We start from the raw sequence: 20,563 nt of genomic DNA, 5'->3' as shown, positions 1-20,563 counted from the left end.
AAGGTAAGGGAGGAAGAGAATGGGTGAATGGTGAAACTCTGATAACTGGCATATTCGATGAACTGGAAGAATGTATTTCTCAAGCAAGCTGGGTAATAGTATGCGAGATCTTTTTTATTGGACTAAATGTTTCTTGGCTAGCCTTCTGTGTTTTTTTAAAAATCACTTATTTTTAATTCAATTTAACACATGTTTTATAAATAAGACTTTGTTTTATTTTAAAAGTAGAATGATATTTTTAGCTTATTAAAGGTTTGTGGAGTGCTCATCTCCAAAGAGATTTGGGATTCTGTTTAAATACAGACAAAAAAAGCAACACTGGGCCTTCAAGACTGAGACAACAGGAGTGATCTATCTATATAAATAATTCTCACCTCCAACGTTCTGAAGCTCACTCTGTGGCAGGGAAACACTGAAGCCCTGTACTGTTGGTAGGTTAGGCTGTCAGCACGCACCACTCACTCTCACTCATAGACCCGCCCTCAGCCACGCCCCTTCCGGATATAATTCGCAACCCCAACGTTCTAATGAAGCCTCCACAAGTCACAACGTTCTAAATCCATGGTGGTGTAGATTGAAATTTGCCCATGACTGTTTGCCCCACCCCTGCATCAAATGTGATGACGTCGAGGGCGGAGCAAGGACACTCATCCAATCGCCATCGCTTCGCCATCGACGTCATCACGTTTGACGCGAGGGCAGGGCACACATCGATGTACACCACGACACACCCCTACCCCCCTTCGGAGCAGCACCAAAACCCCTCCCCCTGGCGCATCACCCAAGCCCCCCCCCCCCCCCCCCCCCCCTCGGCTACATCAACCCCCTCACCACCCGCAGACGCAGTGGCCGGTACCAAAAAAAAGCAAAACTGAAATACGGATCCGGACAGCCATCTGGCATTGGCTGTCGTCTCTGCAGCTGCTCCTCCTCTCCCCTGCACATCATTGCCTCTGGAGGAAACCCCAGAAGAGCACAGCGACATCTGAGGGAAGAGGAGGAGCAGCTGCAGAGACAACAGCAAATGCCAGCTGCCTGTAGGAGCCCTGTTTCACGGAGTTCAGAGACGCTGCCACCCCACCCCCCCAAGCAACGCTGACCCCCCCCCCCCCCTCAATGCCCCTGAACCCCTCCAAACCCCCACCGCCGCTGCAACACACCTCCCACCCCGCCCCCTCCCAGACCTCCCGATTACTACACAAAGAAAACAGAGCTCCTCAAACCTGGAAAAAAAGGTGAGCCTATTTAGTTCCCTGTAAGCAAGGAAGCCAATTTGGTTGATCTCTGTTTCCACTCTCCCGCACAGCTGTCATTGCTGTACACTCAAAATACAACAAGCAGACTTATGAGCTGCTGCATCCAGGTTGTCATTCTTTATTATTGGTCCATCTGTAACAAGTCTAAAGCTGTTTCATTTGGACCCCTCAAAGCCCCTAACCCCCCTCGAAGCCAACAGCCATTCCCTCACATTTCGCCATCCGCCCACCCCCCAAACATTCACACACACACACACACACACTCTAGCGCACAAAAAACAACAAAACTGACAGCCACCAAAAACATGACCTGAAGGATCCCTCACTTTCAACCCATCATCACAGGAACACAGACCACCATTTCCAAAACCCCCCGCCACTCCCTCACAGTTCACCATCCGGCCCACCACACCAACCATTCACACACACACACACACACACTCTCTAGCACAACAACAACAAAGAAAACACAATGACAGCCAACACAAACATGGTATGAATGATTCCTCACTTTCACATCATCCACCTATCTACGCAGACCCCCCTCCAAGCACCCCGCCACTCCCTCACACATCACAAGCAGGCGGCGGCCGACCATAGGGCCGTGGAGAACACCTGGAAACCTATGCACAAAGTGGTGAGTTGCAGGGGAGTGGGAGAAGGGAGGGAGGACGGCCTGTAAATCGGAAGAGAGGAAAGGGGGCCATGGGACTCGCAGGGGACAGAGGAAGACAGCGACGGAGGGGGGGAATAATCTTGCTAGCGCCCGTTTCATTTCATACAGAAACTGGCCTTTTTACTAGTTTATTGATAAGTGACCTGACACGGGCCGTGTTTCGGCGTGAAACAACGCCTGCCTCAGGGGTCAGGGTTAGGTTGTGAGTGGTTTCTAAGGTGTACCTGTCCAATATCTCCAAAGAAAGACGGGTAAAATCTCTAAGACCAAGCTCGCCTGTCTCAAAGGACAGCCACGATGTAGAGTTAAAAAGCTCCTGTAGTGATCTTGTCGTTGTGTAAAAGTAAAATATAAAATATTCTGATAGGGAATTTGCAGATTCAGTACTCTTGATTAGATTAAAACAATGTTAACCCTTTAGGGACAATACCCCAAGGATTTTTTAAAAATTGAGTTTTAAGTGGTAGCCCTCTGAAACCTGTCCTTAACGTGTCGTTCCCCCACCCCCCCCCAAACAAAAAAGACAAGGTCAGGATTTTTTTTTTACGATTCAACTGATAGCTTAGGTTTTGTATTACATTACTTAAAACAAATAGATTGTGGATCACCATATGCTTTGAAGCTAGGGTGCATCAAGAGTTTTGTTTATTGCTGTTGTCTCTGTTAGGCTCATAGAAGACAACCCTCCATGCAAAGCTCTCTGGCCCAGTAGGAGAATAGAGTTATTGGAAACTATTTCTCCTAGAAACAGTGAACTAATTTGTTGATGTATACACTTGAAACTTTTCACATGTGGTAATTCAGAGGGTGACAAAGCGTTTCTGACTGAATTATAAATGTGGTTTATTGAAGATTATCAAGAAAAGTACCAGGAGCTGCTTGATCGAGAGGATTTGTTTCCTGATTATGAAGAGAACGGAACTGATTTATCTGGGGGAGGAGATCCGTATGTTTTATTTATTATATTCTTAAATTGCTTTGTTTTATATTACAATACCAAAGATAATACTTCTTACAAATGAATTAAAGAAATGGATATTCCAAAAGGAAGAACTTGATCCCAATAGTACTCAAATTAATGATGTTTGTAGGAGCATAATCTAGAGGAAGTGAATACTTCAAGTACGTTATTGTACAGTATTTCCAAACTAATGAAAGCAAACAATAAGGTCCTTTTTCTAAGGTGCACCAAAAAATGGGCTGCACTAGTGTAGGCATGTGTTTTGAGTGCGCACAGATCCATTTTTCAGTGCACCTGTAAAACGGGCCTTTTTAAAATTTTTGCCAAAAATGGATGTGTGCATCCATTTTGGGTCTGAGACCTTACTGCCAGCCATTGACTTAGCAGTAAGGTCTTATGTGTAACCCTGCGGTAATCGTCTACGCACGTAAAATGACGATTACTGCCCGGTTTCCACCGCACACAGAAAAATATTATTTTCTGGTGTACGTAGCGGACACATGTAAAAAAACAAAATTACCGCCCAGGCCTCACGGTAGCCAGGTGGTAACTCTAAATTGATGCGCGTTGGGCGCACATAGGCACCTACGTGGCTTAGTAAAAGGGCCCCAGTGTGTTTAAGTTCATACAAGTAATGGAAAGTAGTTGTGTTGGAGTCCATAGAAAAGTAAAGCAACTATGAACTCTCAGTAATCACTTAGGGGTCTTTTTTCTAAAGTGCATTAAGCTGTTAACCCTCAAATTAAGACGTGTAACTGCTACTGCAAAAGCATGCTAATAGCTATCCCAGTTTGAATTTGCCTATTTCATGCATTAACTGCATATTGTGTTAGGGGGCATGAACTAGACAGGTCATCAGTGAAGAATGGAAGTGAACTGCATAATACTGTAAGTGCATGTTAATTAATGTGTGCTGAATTCCATTTCTGTAGTTAGCGTGGCTTCACTTAGTGCCCTCAATTAGAAGAAGCTAATACACATGTCCGTGCATTAATTTCAGAGGACATGCTGAGCACGCCCTCAACAATTAACGTGCAGCCTTTGCATCTACTGTGCACAAATTTTTGCTGGGAAATATTTGCACTTAATGTGCCCTAACACACTTACCCCCTTAATACTGATATGTGCAAAAAGAAATCCACAATAAGTAACATGAACATAACCTAAAATATCTTCTTGTGTTCACTTGCTGTGCTCTCAGAATCAAGTACCATATCCTGGCCATATCTGACATAGACCTGTTTTTCAATATCTGCTTCAGGGACCTCAAACAAAGCAACTATGATCCCTTTTCTTGCTAATCGTTGTGGATATCTCTTCAGCTTTTGACCAACTTAACCACTGAATTTTGTTATTAAGATTATGTCAACTCTTGCTTGGTCAAACAGTGTTTCAAATCTTAATTGACATGATGTATACTACTGGTGAAAACTGATACACAGCATTCTCCCTGGAAGCATATACCTTTTGGTGTACCACAGGGTTTGTTCTTTTCTGCATTGCATTGCAGTACTTGCAGTAGAAAATGACACGGTAAATCTGTGGTGACAGTAATATGGCTAGCAGAATTAACAAGAGTGTATAAACAAAACTTTTTACCACCCTGCGGGAAAGGTAAAAAGCTTTATGCCCACAGTAAAAAAAAAAAAATTGCCCACTCTCGCCCAGCCACTCATGATTTGACATTCTTTACTCCGTTCTCCTTATTGCGGGTATGACATCTCCTAACCCACTGCTCATAGCTTCCTATTAAGTGTGCTAAAGAGGAAGTTTCTTTAGAGAGGGTGGGACGCAGCAGAAGAAAGGCCTGGAACTGGTCTGTGTGAATCGCTGCTGGGCTGCAGGAAAACGTAAGCTATAAGCAGCGGGTAGAAGATTCCAGACCTGCAGGGAGGAGGACGGGAAGGGAGAGAGGAGCTGGACCCATGGGAGGAGGAGGAATGGGGGCTGGAGGGGAGGAAGAGAGGTGCTGGACCCATGGCAGGAGGAAAGGGGCTAGAGGGAAGGGATAGAGGTGCTGGACCCATGGGAGGAGGAGGGCTGGAGGGAAGGGAGAGGGGTGCTGGAACCATGGAAGGAGAAGGGGGCTGGAGGGAATGAGAAGTGCTGGACCAATGGGAGGAGGAGGGGGGCTGAAGGGAAGGGAGAGAGGTGCTGGAACCATGGGAGAAGTAGGATGGAGGGCTAGAGGAAATGGAGAGTGGTTCTGCATCCATGGAAGAAGGAGGAAGGGAGAGAGGTGCTGAACCCATGGGACGAGGAGGGAGAGGGGTGCTTGACCCATGGGAGGAGAAGGAGGAAGGGGAGCTGAAGGGGAAAGGTGCTGGACCCATGGGAGGAGGAGGAAGGGGGCTGGAGGGAATGGAGAGCGATGCTGGACCTATGGGAGGAGAAGGAAGGGGGAGAGGTGCCAGACCCATGGGAGGAGGAGGAAGAGAGAGAGATGCTGGACCCATGGGAGGAAGAGGGGATGGAGGGAAGGGAGAGAGAAAGGTGCTGGACCTATGGGAGGTGGAGGAAAGGGGCTGGAGGGGAGAGAGGTGCAGGACTCTTGGTAGGAGGAAGGGAGGCTGGACGGAAGAGAGAGAGGTGCAAGACCCATCGCAGGAGGGTAGGGGGGACTAGAGGGAAGGGAGAGAGGTGCTAGAACCATGAGAGGAGGAGGGCTGGAGGGGAAGGGTGTGCTGGACCCATGGGAGGAGGAGGGGGCTGGAGGGAAGGGAGGGAGGGCTGCTGGACCCATGGGAGGAGGATGGGAGCTGGAGAGAAGGGAAGAGAGGTGCTGGACCCATGGGAGTAGGGGCTGGAGGGAATGGCGCGAGGTGCTGGACCCATGGGAGGAGGAGGAAGGGGGTTGGAGGGAAGAGAGTAGTACTGAACTTATGGGAGTTGGATGAAGGGGGGTTGGAAGGAAGGGAGAGAGGTGCTGGACCCATGGGAGGAGAAGGAAGGGGGAGAGTTGCTACACCCATGGGAGGAAGAGGAGGAGTAAGAAAGAAAGATGCTGGACCCATGGGAGGAGAAGGAAAGGGAGGCTGGAGGGAAGAGAGAGCGATGCTGGACCCATGGGAGGAAGAGGGGATGGAGGGAAGGGAGAGAGAGAAAGGTGCTGGACCTATGGGAGGTGGAGGAAAGGGGCTGGAGGGGAGAGAGGTGCAGGACTCTTGGTAGGAGGAAGGGAGGCTGGACGGAAGAGAGAGAGGTGCAAGACCCATCGCAGGAGGGTAGGGGGGACTAGAGGGAAGGGAGAGAGGTGCTAGACCCATGAGAGGAGGAGGGCTGGAGGGGAAGGGTGTGCTGGACCCATGGGAGGAGGAGGGGGCTGGAGGGAAGGGAGGGAGGGCTGCTGGACCCATGGGAGGAGGATGGGAGCTGGAGAGAAGGGAAGAGAGGTGCTGGACCCATGGGAGTAGGGGCTGGAGGGAATGGAGCGAGGTGCTGGACCCATGGGAGGAGGAAGAAGGGGGTTGGAGGGAAGAGAGTAGTACTGAACTTATGGGAGTTGGATGAAGGGGGGTTGGAAGGAAGGGAGAGAGGTGCTGGACCCATGGGAGGAGAAGGAAGGGGGAGAGTTGCTACACCCATGGGAGGAAGAGGAGGAGTAAGAAAGAAAGATGCTGGACCCATGGGAGGAGAAGGAAAGGGAGGCTGGAGGGAAGAGAGAGAGGTGCTGGACCCATTGGAGGATGAAGCTATAGAGGAGCTAGACCCATGGGAGGAGGTGAAAGGGGGGCTGGACCCATGGGAGGAGAAGGAAAAGGGGCTGGAGGGAAGGGAGAGAGGTGCTGAATCTATGGGAGGAGGAGGAGGAGGAAGGGGGCTGGAGGAAAGGGAGAGGTGCTGGAGGGAAGGAGTGTTTAGACCCATGGGAGGAGGAGGAAGGGAAGGAAGTGCTGGACCCATGGAAGGAGGAGGAAGGGGCAGAGGTGCTAGACCCACTTGAAGAGAATGAAGGTGGGCTGGAGGGAAGGGTGCTGGTTCTGGACCCATGGGAGGAGGAGGAAGGGGGCTGGAGGGGGAGAGGTGCTAGATTAATGGGAGGAGGAAGGGGACTGATGGGAAGGGATAGGTGCTGGACCCATGGGAGGTGGGGAGGGAGGTGCTGGACCCATGAGAGGAGGAGGAGGAAGGGAGAGAGGTGCTGAATCTATGGGAGGAGGAGGAAGGGGGCTGGAGGAAAGGGAGAGGTGCTGGAGGGAAGGAGTGTTTAGACCCATGGGAGGAGGAGGAAGGGAAGGAAGTGCTGGACCCATGGAAGGAGGAGGAAGGGACAGAGGTGCTAGAACCACTGGAGAAAAATGAAGGTGGGCTGGAGGGAAGGGTGCTGGTTCTGGAGGAGGAGGAAGGGGGCTGGAGGGGGGAGAGGTGCTAGATTAATGGGAGGAGGAAGGGGACTGATGGGAAGGGATAGGTGCTGGACCCATGAGAGGTGGGGAGGGAGGTGCTGGACCCATGGGAGGAGGAGGAGGAAGAGGAAGGGAGAGAGGTTCTAGACGTATGGAAGGAGGAAAGGGGACTGATGGGAAGGGATAGGTGCTGGACCCATGGGAGGAGGACAGGAGAGAGGTGCTAGACCCATGGGAGAGGGAGGAAGAGGTGGCTGGAGGGAAAGGAGAGAGGTGCTGGACTCAAGTGAGGAGGAGTAAGGGGTTGGAGGGAAGAGAGGTGCTTGATGCATGGGAGGAGGAAGCAATGCTAGTGGAAGGAGAAGGATGGGGGGTTGGAGGGAAGGGAGGGAGGAGCTGGTCGCATGGGAGGAGGAGGAAGGGGCAGAGATGCTAGTACCATTGGAGGAGGATGAAGGGTGAGATGCTGGCACTGGACCCATGGGAGGAGGAAGAGGAAGGGGGCTGGAGGGAAGGGAGAGAGGTACTAGATCAATGGAGGAGGAGGAAGGGGAGCTGGAAGGAAGGGAGAGAGGTGCTGGACCCATGGGAAGAGGAGGAAGGGAGAGAGGTGCTGGACCCATGGGAGGAGGAGGAAGGGAGAGAGGTGCTAGACCCATGGGAGAGGGAGGAAGAGGTGGCTGGAGGGAAAGGAGAGAGGTGCTGGACTCAAGTGAGGAGGAGTAAGGGGTTGGAGTGAAGAGAGGTGCTTGATGCATGGGAGGAGGAAGCAATGCTAGTGGAAGGAGGAGGATGGGGGGTTGGAGGGAAGGGAGGGAGGAGCTGGTCGCATGGGAGGAGGAGGAAGGGGCAGAGATGCTAGTACCATTGGAGGAGGATGAAGGGAGAGAGATGCTGGCACTGGACCCATGGGAGGAGGAAGAGGAAGGGGGCTGGAGGGAAGGGAGAGAGGTACTAGATCAATGGAGGAGGAGGAAGGGGAGCTGGAAGGAAGGGAGAGAGGTGCTGGACCCATGGGAGGAGGAGGAGGAAGGGAGAGAGGTGCTAGACCCATGGGAGAAGGAGGAGGAAGAGGGGGCTGGAGGCTTATAGGAGGAGGAGGAGGGGGAAGGGGCACTGCAGGGAAGGGAAAGGTGTGCTGGGCCTTTGGGAGAGAGGAGGGGACAGAAGGGGAAGAGATGCCGGTCCAAGGAGATAAAGGAAGAGGAAATCAAATGCTGAACCCACTGAGGGAAGAAGAAATGGAAGGAGGGCAGGCAAGTGAGCTAGATGTTGGAGGGGGGGGGGGGGGGGGGTAGAGCGATAGAAGCTCGTTGGGGATGGAGAGGAGAGAGAGACACATTGGTGTAGAGGAGGAAGAAAAGGGAGAAGCTGGACTGTGGACATAAAGGTAACAGAAACAGGGGAAATGATGTTTATTGGGGGGACATAGGGATGGTGACACCAAGGGGAGATGCTGCGTGGGGATGGTATATGGACACAGAGGGGAGCTGTTAGACATAGCGTAGAATAGGATCACAAATGGGAGATGCGGAACATTGAGGGCATAGAGACATTGAGGAGTGAAGTTCAACATGGGGAGAGGATGGGGCATAGAGAGGTGATGATGGATGCGGGAATATGAACACAGAAAGGACATACTGGACAGGGGACACAGAACTGAGATGCTGATCATGGGGAATGATAGGGACACAGAGATGAAAGATGGATGGTGGAAAGAGAAGAGATGTCAAATGGATAGGAGACCCTGGTGAGTAAGTTAAGGGAAGATAGAGGGAAGCAGGATCTAATGTGTCTTTCTGCACGCACTTTTTGCTGTTTGCTTTTTGAATGGATAAAAAAACATTGCTTTCTCAAGGTTCATTTCCTTTGAATTTAGGAGAGATCATAACAACTCCTTTAATGAAAAATCTTAAAGATCCAGTTCATCTTCTCTCAAACCATAGACCGGTTGCACCAATACCTTTTTTTTGTGCAAAACTAATGGAGGGTTTAATATGTATTCAACTTATGTTTATCTGTCCATTCATCTCAAATCAGGATTTAGAACTTGTCATAGTGCTGATACTGTGTTAGGTTCATTCTCCGAGGAAAAGCTAGCATAATATTCTTATATGTAGGTAACATCTGGAGCTCAGTGCGAACACTGCCAGCTGTCCTGTCACTTTAAATCTTTGAGGCAGTGCCCACACCGCACATGTACTGGTGCCTTCCCACCTGACGCTCAAGCACGGGATCAGAAATTATCATTTACGATGGAATGGACAGGCTGCTTTTTTAAATCTCTCCTCAGCTTGTAAGGCTTTTGCCTTTTTGGTGCCTCTTCTTTTTTGGTATATTTTTTCTTCATAGTCTTCTTTTTTTCGATATTAAGTTCAAATTATAATTTTTTTTCAATTTTTCATTTTTAAATTTTTGGCCTTTTGGGGCCTTTGAACCCTCTTTTGTGTGGGAAGCATCGACCGTTTTTGGATAGTGACTACTTGAGCTCCCTGGGCTACAGCGTCTTTTGATCCCCCTCCATATCAACATGGGTGCAGAATAGCTTTAAGAAGTGTACTTTGTGCAATAGGACTATTTCAGGTACAGACCCCCATAACTGGTGTGTTTAGTGTTGGGTCCAGAGCACTGGGACATACAGAGGCATATTTTCAAAGCACTTAGCCTTCCAAAGTTCCATAGGTTTCTATGGAACTTTGGAAGGCTAAGTGCTTTGAAAATATGCCTCACAGTGTAGTATCTACCTGCACATGCAAGCAAGAACCGTTAAAGCCCGCAGAGTCCAACATGAAAAATCTTTTGGTTCTACATCAACATCCGTATCAAGTGTGGCAGGGGATTCATTACTCGGCACGGAACCTGCATCAGCGTTGACATTGGGTGCACTGACGCAGCATCGAGAAGGTCTGACATGGGACTCGCTACCGTGTACCCATAAGGACTCTATGTCCTCATTGTCAGTGCTGCGTGCATTGAGGGACCTGCAGCGTAAAAAGCCTAAGGAGCATCACCATCGTTCTCCTTCCAGGCACTCTGCCCATACCTTCTCTACATTGATGTCCTCCATGCACAGGAAGCATCCATGCCGCAGTGACTGCTCTCCTCCTCTCATTTCTTGAGAGCCTTCAAGGTCATCAAGGTCTCTTATGCTTGCATAGGCTATAACTCAGGTTGCGTCCACACCACTTTCTCAGCCAGTACCGACTCCTATTCTTCTTGAGGAAATCCAGGCTATGCTGAAGGAGGAGCTTTCAGGGCTACTGCATTTTTGCAGTCTTATACAGGCTTACAGGGTGTTCATGCCAGCCTCAGCCCATAAGTATATAAGTATTGCCACACTGGAACAGACCAAAGGTCCTTCAAGCCCAGCATTCTGTCTCCAACAGTGACCAATCCAGGTCACAAATACCTGGCAAGATCCCAAAAAAGTTCAATACATTTTATGCTGTTACCTCAGAAATAGGCAGTGGATTTTCCCCAAGTAATTTTAATAATGGTCTATGGATTTTTCTTTTAGAAAGCAGTCCAAACTTTTTAAACCCCACTAAGCCAACCGCCTTCACCGCATTCTCTGGCAATGAATTCCAGAGTTTAATTACACGTTGAGTGAAGAAACATTTTCTCCAATTCATTTTAAATTTACTACTTTGTAGCTTCATCACATTCCCCCTAGTCCTAGTATTTTTGGAAAGAGTAAACAAACAATTCATATCAACCCTTTCCACTCCACTCATTATTTTATAGACCTCTATCACATCTCCCCTCAGTCATCTTTTCTCCAAGCTGAAGAGCCGTAGCCACTTCAGCCTTTCCTCATAGGGAAGTCGTCCCATCCCCTTTATCATTTTCGTTGCCCTTCTCTGTACCTTTTCTAATTCCACTATATCTTTTTTGAGATGTGGTGACCAGAATTGAACACAATATTTGAGGTGTGGTCGCACCATGGACCGATACAGAGGCATTATAACACCCTCATTTTTGTTTTCCATTCCTTTCCTAATAATACCTAACATTCTATTTGCTTTCTTATCCACCACAGCACACTGAGCAGAGGGTTTCAACGTATCATCAATGACGACGCCTAGATCCCTTTCTTGGTTGGTGACTCCTAACATGGAACCACCTTGCATTACATAGCTATAATTTGGGTTCCTCTTTCCCACGCCATCACTTTGCACTTGCTCACATTAAACATCATCTGCCATTTAGACGCCCAGTCTCATAAGGTCCTCTTCTTGTAATTTTTCACAATCCTCTTGCAGTTTAACTACTTTGAATAATTTTGTGTTGTCAGCAAATGTAATTACCTCACTAGTTACTCCCATCTCTAGATCATTTATAAATATGTTAAAAAGCAGCAGTCCCAGCACAGACCCTTGAAGAACCCCACTATCTACACTTCTCCATTGAGAATACTAACCATTTAGCCCTACTCTCTGTTTTCTATCTTTTAACCAGTTTTTAATCCACAATAGGACACTACCTCCTATCCCATGACTCTCCAATTTCCTCTGGAGTATTTCATGAGATACTTTGTAAAACGCCTTTTGAAAATCCAGATACACAATATCAACCAGCTCACCTTTATCCACATATTTGTTCGCCCCTTCAAAGAAATGTAATAGATTGGTGAGGCAAGATTTCCCTTCACTAAATCCATGTTGGCTTTGTCCCATTAATCCATGCTTTTGAATATGCTCTGTAATTTTTTCCCAGATCTCCTCTGGAACCCTTTAAAAAAATCGGTGTTTCATTGGCCACCCTCCACTCGATTTTAAATATAAATTACATATTACTAACAATAGTTCTGCAAGTTCATTTTTCAATTCTATCAGTATTCTGGAATATATACCATCTGGTCCAGGAGATTTGCTGTGGTGATCTATCCTGGGGACCCAGGGACGGTAATAGAGGTATTTGGTCCATAATTCCCTGTGGTGTAGTTACTCATTCCTTATGCTGCAGTGCCATCCAGACCATAAGAGCCTTCAACTGTGCTGCAAAATAATACAGTTATAGATTTGGTACCCCGGTCCTGCCACACTCTTTTGCCTGGTATAACACCCTTTGGGCTATTTTAGAGAGTGTTGTTTCCAGGTAAAATAACGCTGCCTTCTCTCATAATGGTTGGGGGGAAATGGTAGCATGTTTCAGAGAAATGAACTGTTATGACTCACATGCACATTTGTTCTTTCCTCCTCTTGGTATCTCTCTGATGCTGGAATGAGTAAATACTTTGAAACAAACACAAAAAGACTCAATAGAACCATCTACTTTGTCAACCATTATCAGATGTGTGACCATCTCTCTAAAAGGGTGATTAAAGTCACCAGAAACAAAAAATGAAGTTTTAATACTGTTAGAGCAAACAATTTGTAATACAACAGTCCAAGTCCCATCCTTTTTTGTGTAAAAATAAGAGTTACAGAAGTTCAGAAATGTAACTTTTTCAGACTGCTTATGGACCCATGACACGAAAAATCACCCATTCTCAACATTTTGGATCTGTGACTTTATTCACCTTTTCCCAGAGACAGTCACATGTAGAGCCTTTCATTTGTAAAGTGTTAACTGTTTCATCCCTTCTGTCTACCCCTCATTTACTGAGTTGTAATTTTTGTAGAGTTTTTGGCCCTTCACCCTAGTCAAAGTTTTTATCCCCCCTCCCTTATTTTTAATTCTGTCCTACTTCTTTAGGGATGGAAAGAATAAAAAAAACATTTAGTCCTATTTTCCCCCCTATCTTTGAACCAATTCATGGGTCTAGTTTAGAGGGTAGGGAGCAATGACCCCCCCCCCCCTCCTGCTGCAGGGTATATTTGTCAGAATAGGGTGCCTCTCTTCCATTACTGTTACTTTTGCCATGGCATTTTGCCTCTCCCTCCATCTCCCCTCACAGTTCCATGCTACAGCTCCTTTATGTTGCTGGGTTTAGTAGCAATAAGAAGTATTTAGCCTGAGTTGGAGTGAGAGTTTGGTCACTTCACTAGCTGCTGAATGGTGAAGAAAGGGTCTGGCACGGACTTGGAGAATTTTAAATATAAGGTAGCAGCACAACTAGTGCAGGGCTCTGACTAAGAATTAGTTGAGTCTTTCTCCATAGTTACCTATGACTAAAATTTCCCATGTTTGCTTACTGAGTTTAAGTTAAAGTGAACTTAAGGGTTTTAAGGAATCTGAAGTGTTATTTCTACAAATTGGTTTTATACGTTGTCCCCCTTATCTAATCCTGAGTAGACAGAAGTAGTAGTTGATTTTCTGGTAATTGAAAATTCCCATTATTGTGTTGCCAAATTTTTTTTAGGTTCCCTGATGTCTGGCTAGGTAGGTGCTAATATATACCCCCACTACTGTACTCTTTCCCATCACACATAGGATTTCTATCCATAAAAATTCCACTCCATTTTGTTTCCTGTAAAGCTTTTAGCCTGATTGTCATATTTTTAATTTTATAACTTTTAGAGATAATTAAGCAAGATTTGAATCTTGTATAGCTTTATTCCCTTTTTTTCTACAACAAAGAAAACATGTAACGCAATAAAAATCGCTATTGTCCCTTGCGAAAGTCCAAACTCCAGGAAAAAGAAAATAATCAGGAATAGAAAGGAAGCAAAATTGCCTATATATTCCTAACAGAAGGGTGGATTGAATTATCCCACAAATCACCCACTAACCTGAGCTAATGCCTCAGGAGCCTCTTGTTGGAAAGATACAGATGGAAAGAGAGCTAACTGGGCTGGGTAAAAAAAACAAACATATTTCACTTTCATATACCTAATGGTATATTTGCATTGATAGTAGGATGCCAATTATCTGGATTAACCTTGGCAGAGAGCAGTCCAGATGATGGAAAATCTGGATGATGGAACATTCCTTTTTGAAAGGAGCAAGCACTTTTGATGTTATAAAACCTTTTTACTGTATATCAGGCATAATGTGGTAACTACAATGCAGATATGATAAAAAAAACTTTTTAAACATAACGCCTGCAGTCGATAATTGGATATCTGAATAATTGGGAGTTTGGATCATCGGCATCCTACTATACTTTAAAAAGAATAATGTACAAAGTATAACCGTAGGTTGAAGCAACACATTTTTTTAACGTTATCTTAGCAACATCAGGAAAAATACAAATTTTAAGCCCAAGAAACAACTTTGTGCCTAAAATTGCAGGATGAAGTCTATCCATTTCTAAAACAAGCATGACATCAGTCTAGCTGAAGAAACTTCCTCCACTCAGGAACTGTACAAAAATGCAGTCAAGTCCAAATTATCCAGTAACATCCCAGATACATTGTGGTCTACAGGTTCTCTTCTTACTAATAGTATATATGTTCAGAAAGTAAGGGATAATGACTCAGGTGCCATGTGATCTGATTTCAGAAAATTAACATCTCAAATTCATTTTCTTCAAATCCTATTTTCAAGTACTTAGCAGTATTATTCCTAACCTTGTTATCAACAATGGTAGTTAATTATGCCACCTTGTCCTCCACAAGTGGCAACTTAGTGTTATACTCAGTTTCTAATCATGCTAATGTACTTTCACATCTTGAATTTACTGAGGTAGTAATACAAGTTGACAAGAGAAGAGCTTTCCTTGTCTTTCAGTAGTTGACCAAATGTAATCCAAAAAAACCACAGCAAGTTTCTGTAAGATAAATGTTAGTTGATCCCAAGACCAAACTGGTCATCTTCCTGCAGAAGTCAATCCAGGATCCATAGAGGCAGCCTGTGGCATATGCTTGAGAGCCTCCCAGTTTCTTCCGAGGGGTAAAAGGGGCGATCAAGGAAGACAAAGACGTAGCGGAGAGACTGAATGAATTCTTTGCTTCGGTCTTCACCGAGGAAGATTTGGGTGGGATACCGGTGTCGGAAATGGTATTTCAAGCGGACGAGTCGGAGAAACTTACTGACTTCACGGTAAACCTGGAGGACGTAATGGGGCAGTTCGGCAAACTGAAGAGTAGCAAATCTCCTGGACCGGATGGTATTCATCCTAGAGTACTGATAGAACTGAAAAACGAGCTTGCGGAGCTACTGCTAGTGATATGCAACTTATCCTTAAAATCGAGCGTGGTACCGGAAGATTGGAGGGTGGCCAATGTAACGCCCATTTTTAAAAAAGGCTCCAGGGGAGATCCGGGAAATTATAGACCGGTGAGTCTGACGTCGGTGCCGGGGAAAATGGTAGAGGCTATTATCAAAAACAAAATTACAGAGCACATCCGAGGACATGGATTACTGAGACCAAGTCAGCATGGCTTTTGTGTGGGGAAATCTTGCCTGACCAATTTACTTCAATTCTTTGAAGGAGTGAACAAACATGTGGACAAAGGGGAGTCGGTTGATATTGTGTATCTGGATTTTCAAAAGGCGTTTGACAAGGTACCTCATGAAAGGCTACAGAGGAAATTGGAGGGTCATGGGATAGGAGGAAATGTCCTATTGTGGATTAAAAACTGGTTGAAGGATAGGAAACAGAGAGTGGGGTTAAATGGGCAGTATTCACAATGGAGAAGGGTAGTTAGTGGGGTTCCTCAGGGGTCCATGCTAGGACCGCTGCTTTTTAATATATTTATAAATGATTTAGAGATGGGAGTAACTAGCGAGGTAATTAAATTTGCTGATGACACAAAGTTATTCAAAGTCGTTAAATCGCGACAGGATTGTGAAAAATTACAAGAGGACCTTACGAGACTGGGAGACTGGGCAGCTAAATGGCAGATGATGTTTAATGTGAGCAAGTGCAAGGTGATGCATGTGGGAAAAAAGAACCTGAATTATAGCTACGTCATGCAAGGTTCCACGTTAGGAGTTACGGACCAAGAAAGGGATCTGGGTGTCGTCGTCGATAACACACTGAAACCTTCTGCTCAGTGTGCTGCTGCGGCTAAGAAAGCGAATAGAATGTTGGGTATTATCAGGAAAGGTATGGAAAACAGGTGTGAGGATGTTATAATGCCGTTGTATCGCTCCATGGTGCGACCGCACCTTGAGTATTGTGTTCAATTCTGGTCGCCGCATCTCAAGAAAGATATAGTAGAATTGGAAAAGGTGCAGCGAAGGGCGACTAAAATGATAGCGGGGATGGAACGACTTCCCTATGAAGAAAGACTAAGGAGGCTAGGGCTATACAGCTTGGAGAAGAGACGCCTGAGGGGAGACATGATAGAGGTATATAAAATAATGAGTGGAGTGGAACAGGTGGATGTGAAGCGTCTGTTCACACTTTCCAAAAATACTAGGACTAGGGGGCATGCGATGAAACTACAGTGTAGTAAATTTAAAACAAATCAGAGAAAATTTTTCTTCACCCAACGTGTAATTAAACTCTGGAATTCGTTGCCGGAGAAAGTGGTGAAGGCAGTTAGCTTAGCAGAGTTTAAAAAGGGGTTGGACGGTTTCTTAAAGGACAAGTCCATAAACCGCTACTAAACGGACTTGGAAAACTCCACAATTCCAGGAATAACATGTATAGAATGTTTGTACGTTTGGGAAGCTTGCCAGGTGCCCTTGGCCTGGATTGGCCGCTGTCGTGGACAGGATGCTGGGCTCGATGGACCCTTGGTCTTTTCCCAGTATGGCATTACTTATGTACTTATGTACTTATTTGTACCAGTCTCCTCTCTGGCCACCTGTCATCAGACAGCAACAGCCGCTCACTCTAGTCTGTCGCTGGTTAGGTTTGTAGGAGCACTTCTTTCCTTTGGTCTTAAAAATGTAATAGATTCCAGGAAAGACAGCAGCATACCATCCTTTGCTGCCTGTCCCAGTAGCATTTCTCCAGAAGTGTTTACCAGAGGACTGTGTTGGGTGAAAATATCCTCAGGCCAATCACCAAGGATGAGGTAACAGCAGGGAACTTGCAAGGCCTCCTTTTTCTCTTAAATATTTCTCAACAAGCAACAAAATAAAAGTGGTCTTGAGCAGAGAGCACAAATTAGCATGTTACTATGTTCAAGCTCCACACCTGGACTTTGTCATCACTCCTCCATTAATTTAATCTGCCCTATTATTGCAATATAATATGTGCTGTGGTATCACAGAGTCCCATTGGTTATCCTATCAGTTATCTGAGATGCCAGTTATGTCATTTCCTCATTCAGTGCTATACTTTCTATCCCATCTTATTTAGACTTCAATGTTTGCATACAGACATTTAAAATGTATTTATTGTTTACAGCCTGCCTAAGAGTTGACAGGGATAATTTGTAATCTTTCAATTCTGTCTGTCTTTTACTTAAAGACACTCGAGCTACTTGCTTTTAATGAAAGCACTCTATCGGATTGCCCTAAATTCTTTGTTTTACTAGTATCTTTTGAAGATACCTCATTGAGCTATATGGTGCTGAGTGACTGTCAACTTTTCCCATTTTCTTGTTTAAAGGCTGCTGAATCTCTTTTCTAAAGATTAGCGCCAGAAGCTGGATTGTAGTCTGGTTAAGGTGGAGTCCATCTTTTCAGAATAAGCTCCTGATCCCCAAAATGTTAACCAGTTCCTACCAAATATCAATTCCTTTTCTGTACACTATTGTCTTATTCATGTGTTGAATGATAAGCATATATGAGAATGCTGTAACAGCTAGCTTCTCCCCATCACAGTCTATTTAGGTGATGTGTGAGGTCTACTACCTTGGCACTAGGGGGAGGTAAGTTAACAAGTGGTCCCCACATCCACCAGCCACCCAGCTGTCTAAATTCCTGTTCATCAAATCATCAACTTCAATATCTATCCCTGTCAGGATACAAGTACCTGGAGACTTATCCTTGATGTGAAAGGATGTTGCAGCATTACCTGAAGGGCAGATCTAGCTGTATAGTCACTTCTGGCTACACCAAGGAAACGAAAAATGAGGAAATAGAATGCTGATAAATGCTTGTTCTTGTGATTTTCTTTCCTACCATTTTTATTCTTTAAGTAAAAGTACCTGGGAATCCTAGAATGGTGCTCACTTCATTTTTCTGGGTAGTAAAATGTCTTTGTTTCCTTTTGTAGATACTTTGATGATATTGATGATGAGATGGACCCAGAAATTGAAGAAGCATTTGAAAAATTCTGCTTGGAATCAGAGCGCAAGAGAAAGCAGTGAAAAGTACAATGTAGAAATATAAACTTACAAATCACTCTGTGTCTAATATTGGCAAGCAAGGAATCCAAAAAACTTTATCAAGGCTATGCCAAATTAAGAACATTGAGTTTATCAGGTACTAAAGGTATGCAACATCTATTTAATGGCATCTGAAATATATATATATATATATATATATATACCCAAATCCTGTAACTTAAAAATGCTGTGTGTATATATATATATATCATAGTTTATTTTATGTACAGTTAAATTAACCATATGTTTTGACTGCAATAAATGATTTGAAAAGTGTCATGTTGAAAGAAAAGTGTTACTGACATGCTAACAGCATCCCACTAAAGTTGGATTTCTCCTAAAATAAACAAATGCCTTGGTTTTCAAAGGTGTCAGCAGTTTAGTGTATTTTTGTAGGGATACAGAGCTCATTAAGTATATGATGGTAGGTGGTGCTTCAGTCATGTTATGAAGCCTGATACTACTTTATTGTGGTCTATAAAAAACAGAGTTAAAACAGTAGTGCTGCCAAGAATATGTCCTTAATAATTTAGTAAGCTCTTGGAAAAGAGTTTGAGATGCCCTTTTTAGTCTATTTAATTTTTTAAGCAAAATTTTATGTAGCCTTTTCCAGCATGGTGTGTCTAAGTTAATCAGGATAGCTGCTACACTTCACAGGGAAACTTATAATAACACTGTACTAATATGTTCAGGCACTGTACAGAAAAGCGACTTACAGGAGGGCACTTAAAAAAAAAAGTTGGTTTTATCATAATAAAGAAAGTACATAGTTATCAATTAAAAAAACAAAAAAAGTTCAAGTATGTAAAGAATCTTTCAACAGAAAGAAAGGAACCCTAAATATTTCCAACAGAAGCAAGTGTAGAGTTCAGGAAAGAGTAAGTTAATATTTTGCAGAATTTTGGTAGACCTGCTGCTTTAAACCTGCCCTGCTGAGAGTTGTTTTGTTTGTTTGTTTTGGTTTTTTAAAGTTTAATATGCACCAAAAATATCAACATATAAAACTCTACCCCAGATCTGGGAATTTTCTTGCAAGCTGGGTTTATGAGACTGGTCTCTGATCATGATAATCCCAAAGCTTTGGGGGCTTTGCCATTTTCACCCCCTGATTTCAGAAAATGTTATGATTCTAATAACAAATCATAAACTAACAAATCCCAATTGGGAAAATCTCTCATTTGGGGTAGAATTTTGAATAAGTACAGTAGACTTGCGAGTGGTATGAGCTCATCCATCTCCCTTTCTCAAGGCATAGGAGGAACAGGCAAACACCATTCACTAGTCAATAAAATAAAGTGAATACCCTATACACATTTGTCTAAATATTTAAGTGACCATGTAGAGAACCAGGGAGTGAAGGCATGATTTGTTTTGTGTGCATGCACATAAACCAGACACCGTGCCTTCAGCAGTGAATTGTTTTATGTTCTCATTAATTTTGCTTTGATTTTATTTTTGTATAAAGTGTGTTAACCTATATTAAGTATATTATGTGTGCAAACACTGTTTTGGAAGTCATAAAAAAGCAGTATTAGTTGTCTAGAAGAAGAAGCAAAATTGGTAATTCTTTGTTTAATCTGAAAGCTAGGCCAGCATTTATTTACTAATGTGTTTAAAGGAGAAGACAGATAAATCACAGTTGAAGCCCTTGTATGACTTTAATCATTCCAAATTAGTTAGTAGTTTTAGAAGAAAGGAACAAAACCAGTCATATTTTTGTTTGTACATTGTGTGAAACTGTACAGTATAAAACTGGTAAATAAAGAATGATTTTCCAATATCTTTTTATCCTTTGTAAAATATTTTCCTTAAGTGTTGTTGTTTATTTTCTTCTTATCTAACACAGATCTCTGGCACTGCATATGGAAACACACAAAGATAAGCTTGAGTCAAACTCGGTACTGAGTTTGCAGCAAGCTTCTGCAAAAGTCTTTTCATTTTTAATAAATAGTAGTAATTTTTAAAATATTTTGTTTAAACGCTTTTATTGAAAAGAAACAGAATAAACAAAGCAACAAAGTACTTGTTTTTGTAATCTTTACATCAACATCCTGAAAATCTGAAGATAATGCAAAAGCATCCTCTCCCCCATTTCACCCCCCACCCACCTGTCCTCCCCTAAACCATACAGGAAGCAGTCTCAGGGTCTGGGCTCTGATGACCCTCCGAGCCACCAACAATCATACAAGTTCAAAAAGTCCACCCTTCCC

The 20,563-nt window shown here is 44.4% G+C and overlaps 1 protein-coding gene across 2 annotated transcripts in view; it reads left to right on the top strand.

The window, feature by feature from the left end:
* Window positions 1–18,458, top strand: part of PAIP1 (poly(A) binding protein interacting protein 1) — a 185,932-nt gene extending 167,474 nt beyond the window's left edge. For both annotated transcript variants that reach the window (XM_030193105.1, XM_030193104.1), the window contains 2 exons: window positions 2,785–2,878; window positions 18,242–18,458. In XM_030193105.1, coding sequence (XP_030048965.1) covers window positions 2,785–2,878; window positions 18,242–18,335 — 188 coding nt within the window. In that variant the 3' untranslated portion in view covers window positions 18,336–18,458. The remainder of the gene's footprint in view (window positions 1–2,784; window positions 2,879–18,241) is intronic.
* Window positions 18,459–20,563: the final 2,105 nt, after the last annotated feature.

The sequence above is a fragment of the Microcaecilia unicolor genome, chromosome 2 (assembly GCF_901765095.1).
Source record: "Microcaecilia unicolor chromosome 2, aMicUni1.1, whole genome shotgun sequence".
Taxonomy (NCBI): domain Eukaryota; kingdom Metazoa; phylum Chordata; class Amphibia; order Gymnophiona; family Siphonopidae; genus Microcaecilia; species Microcaecilia unicolor.
This window is presented reverse-complemented; position numbering and strand designations above follow the sequence as displayed.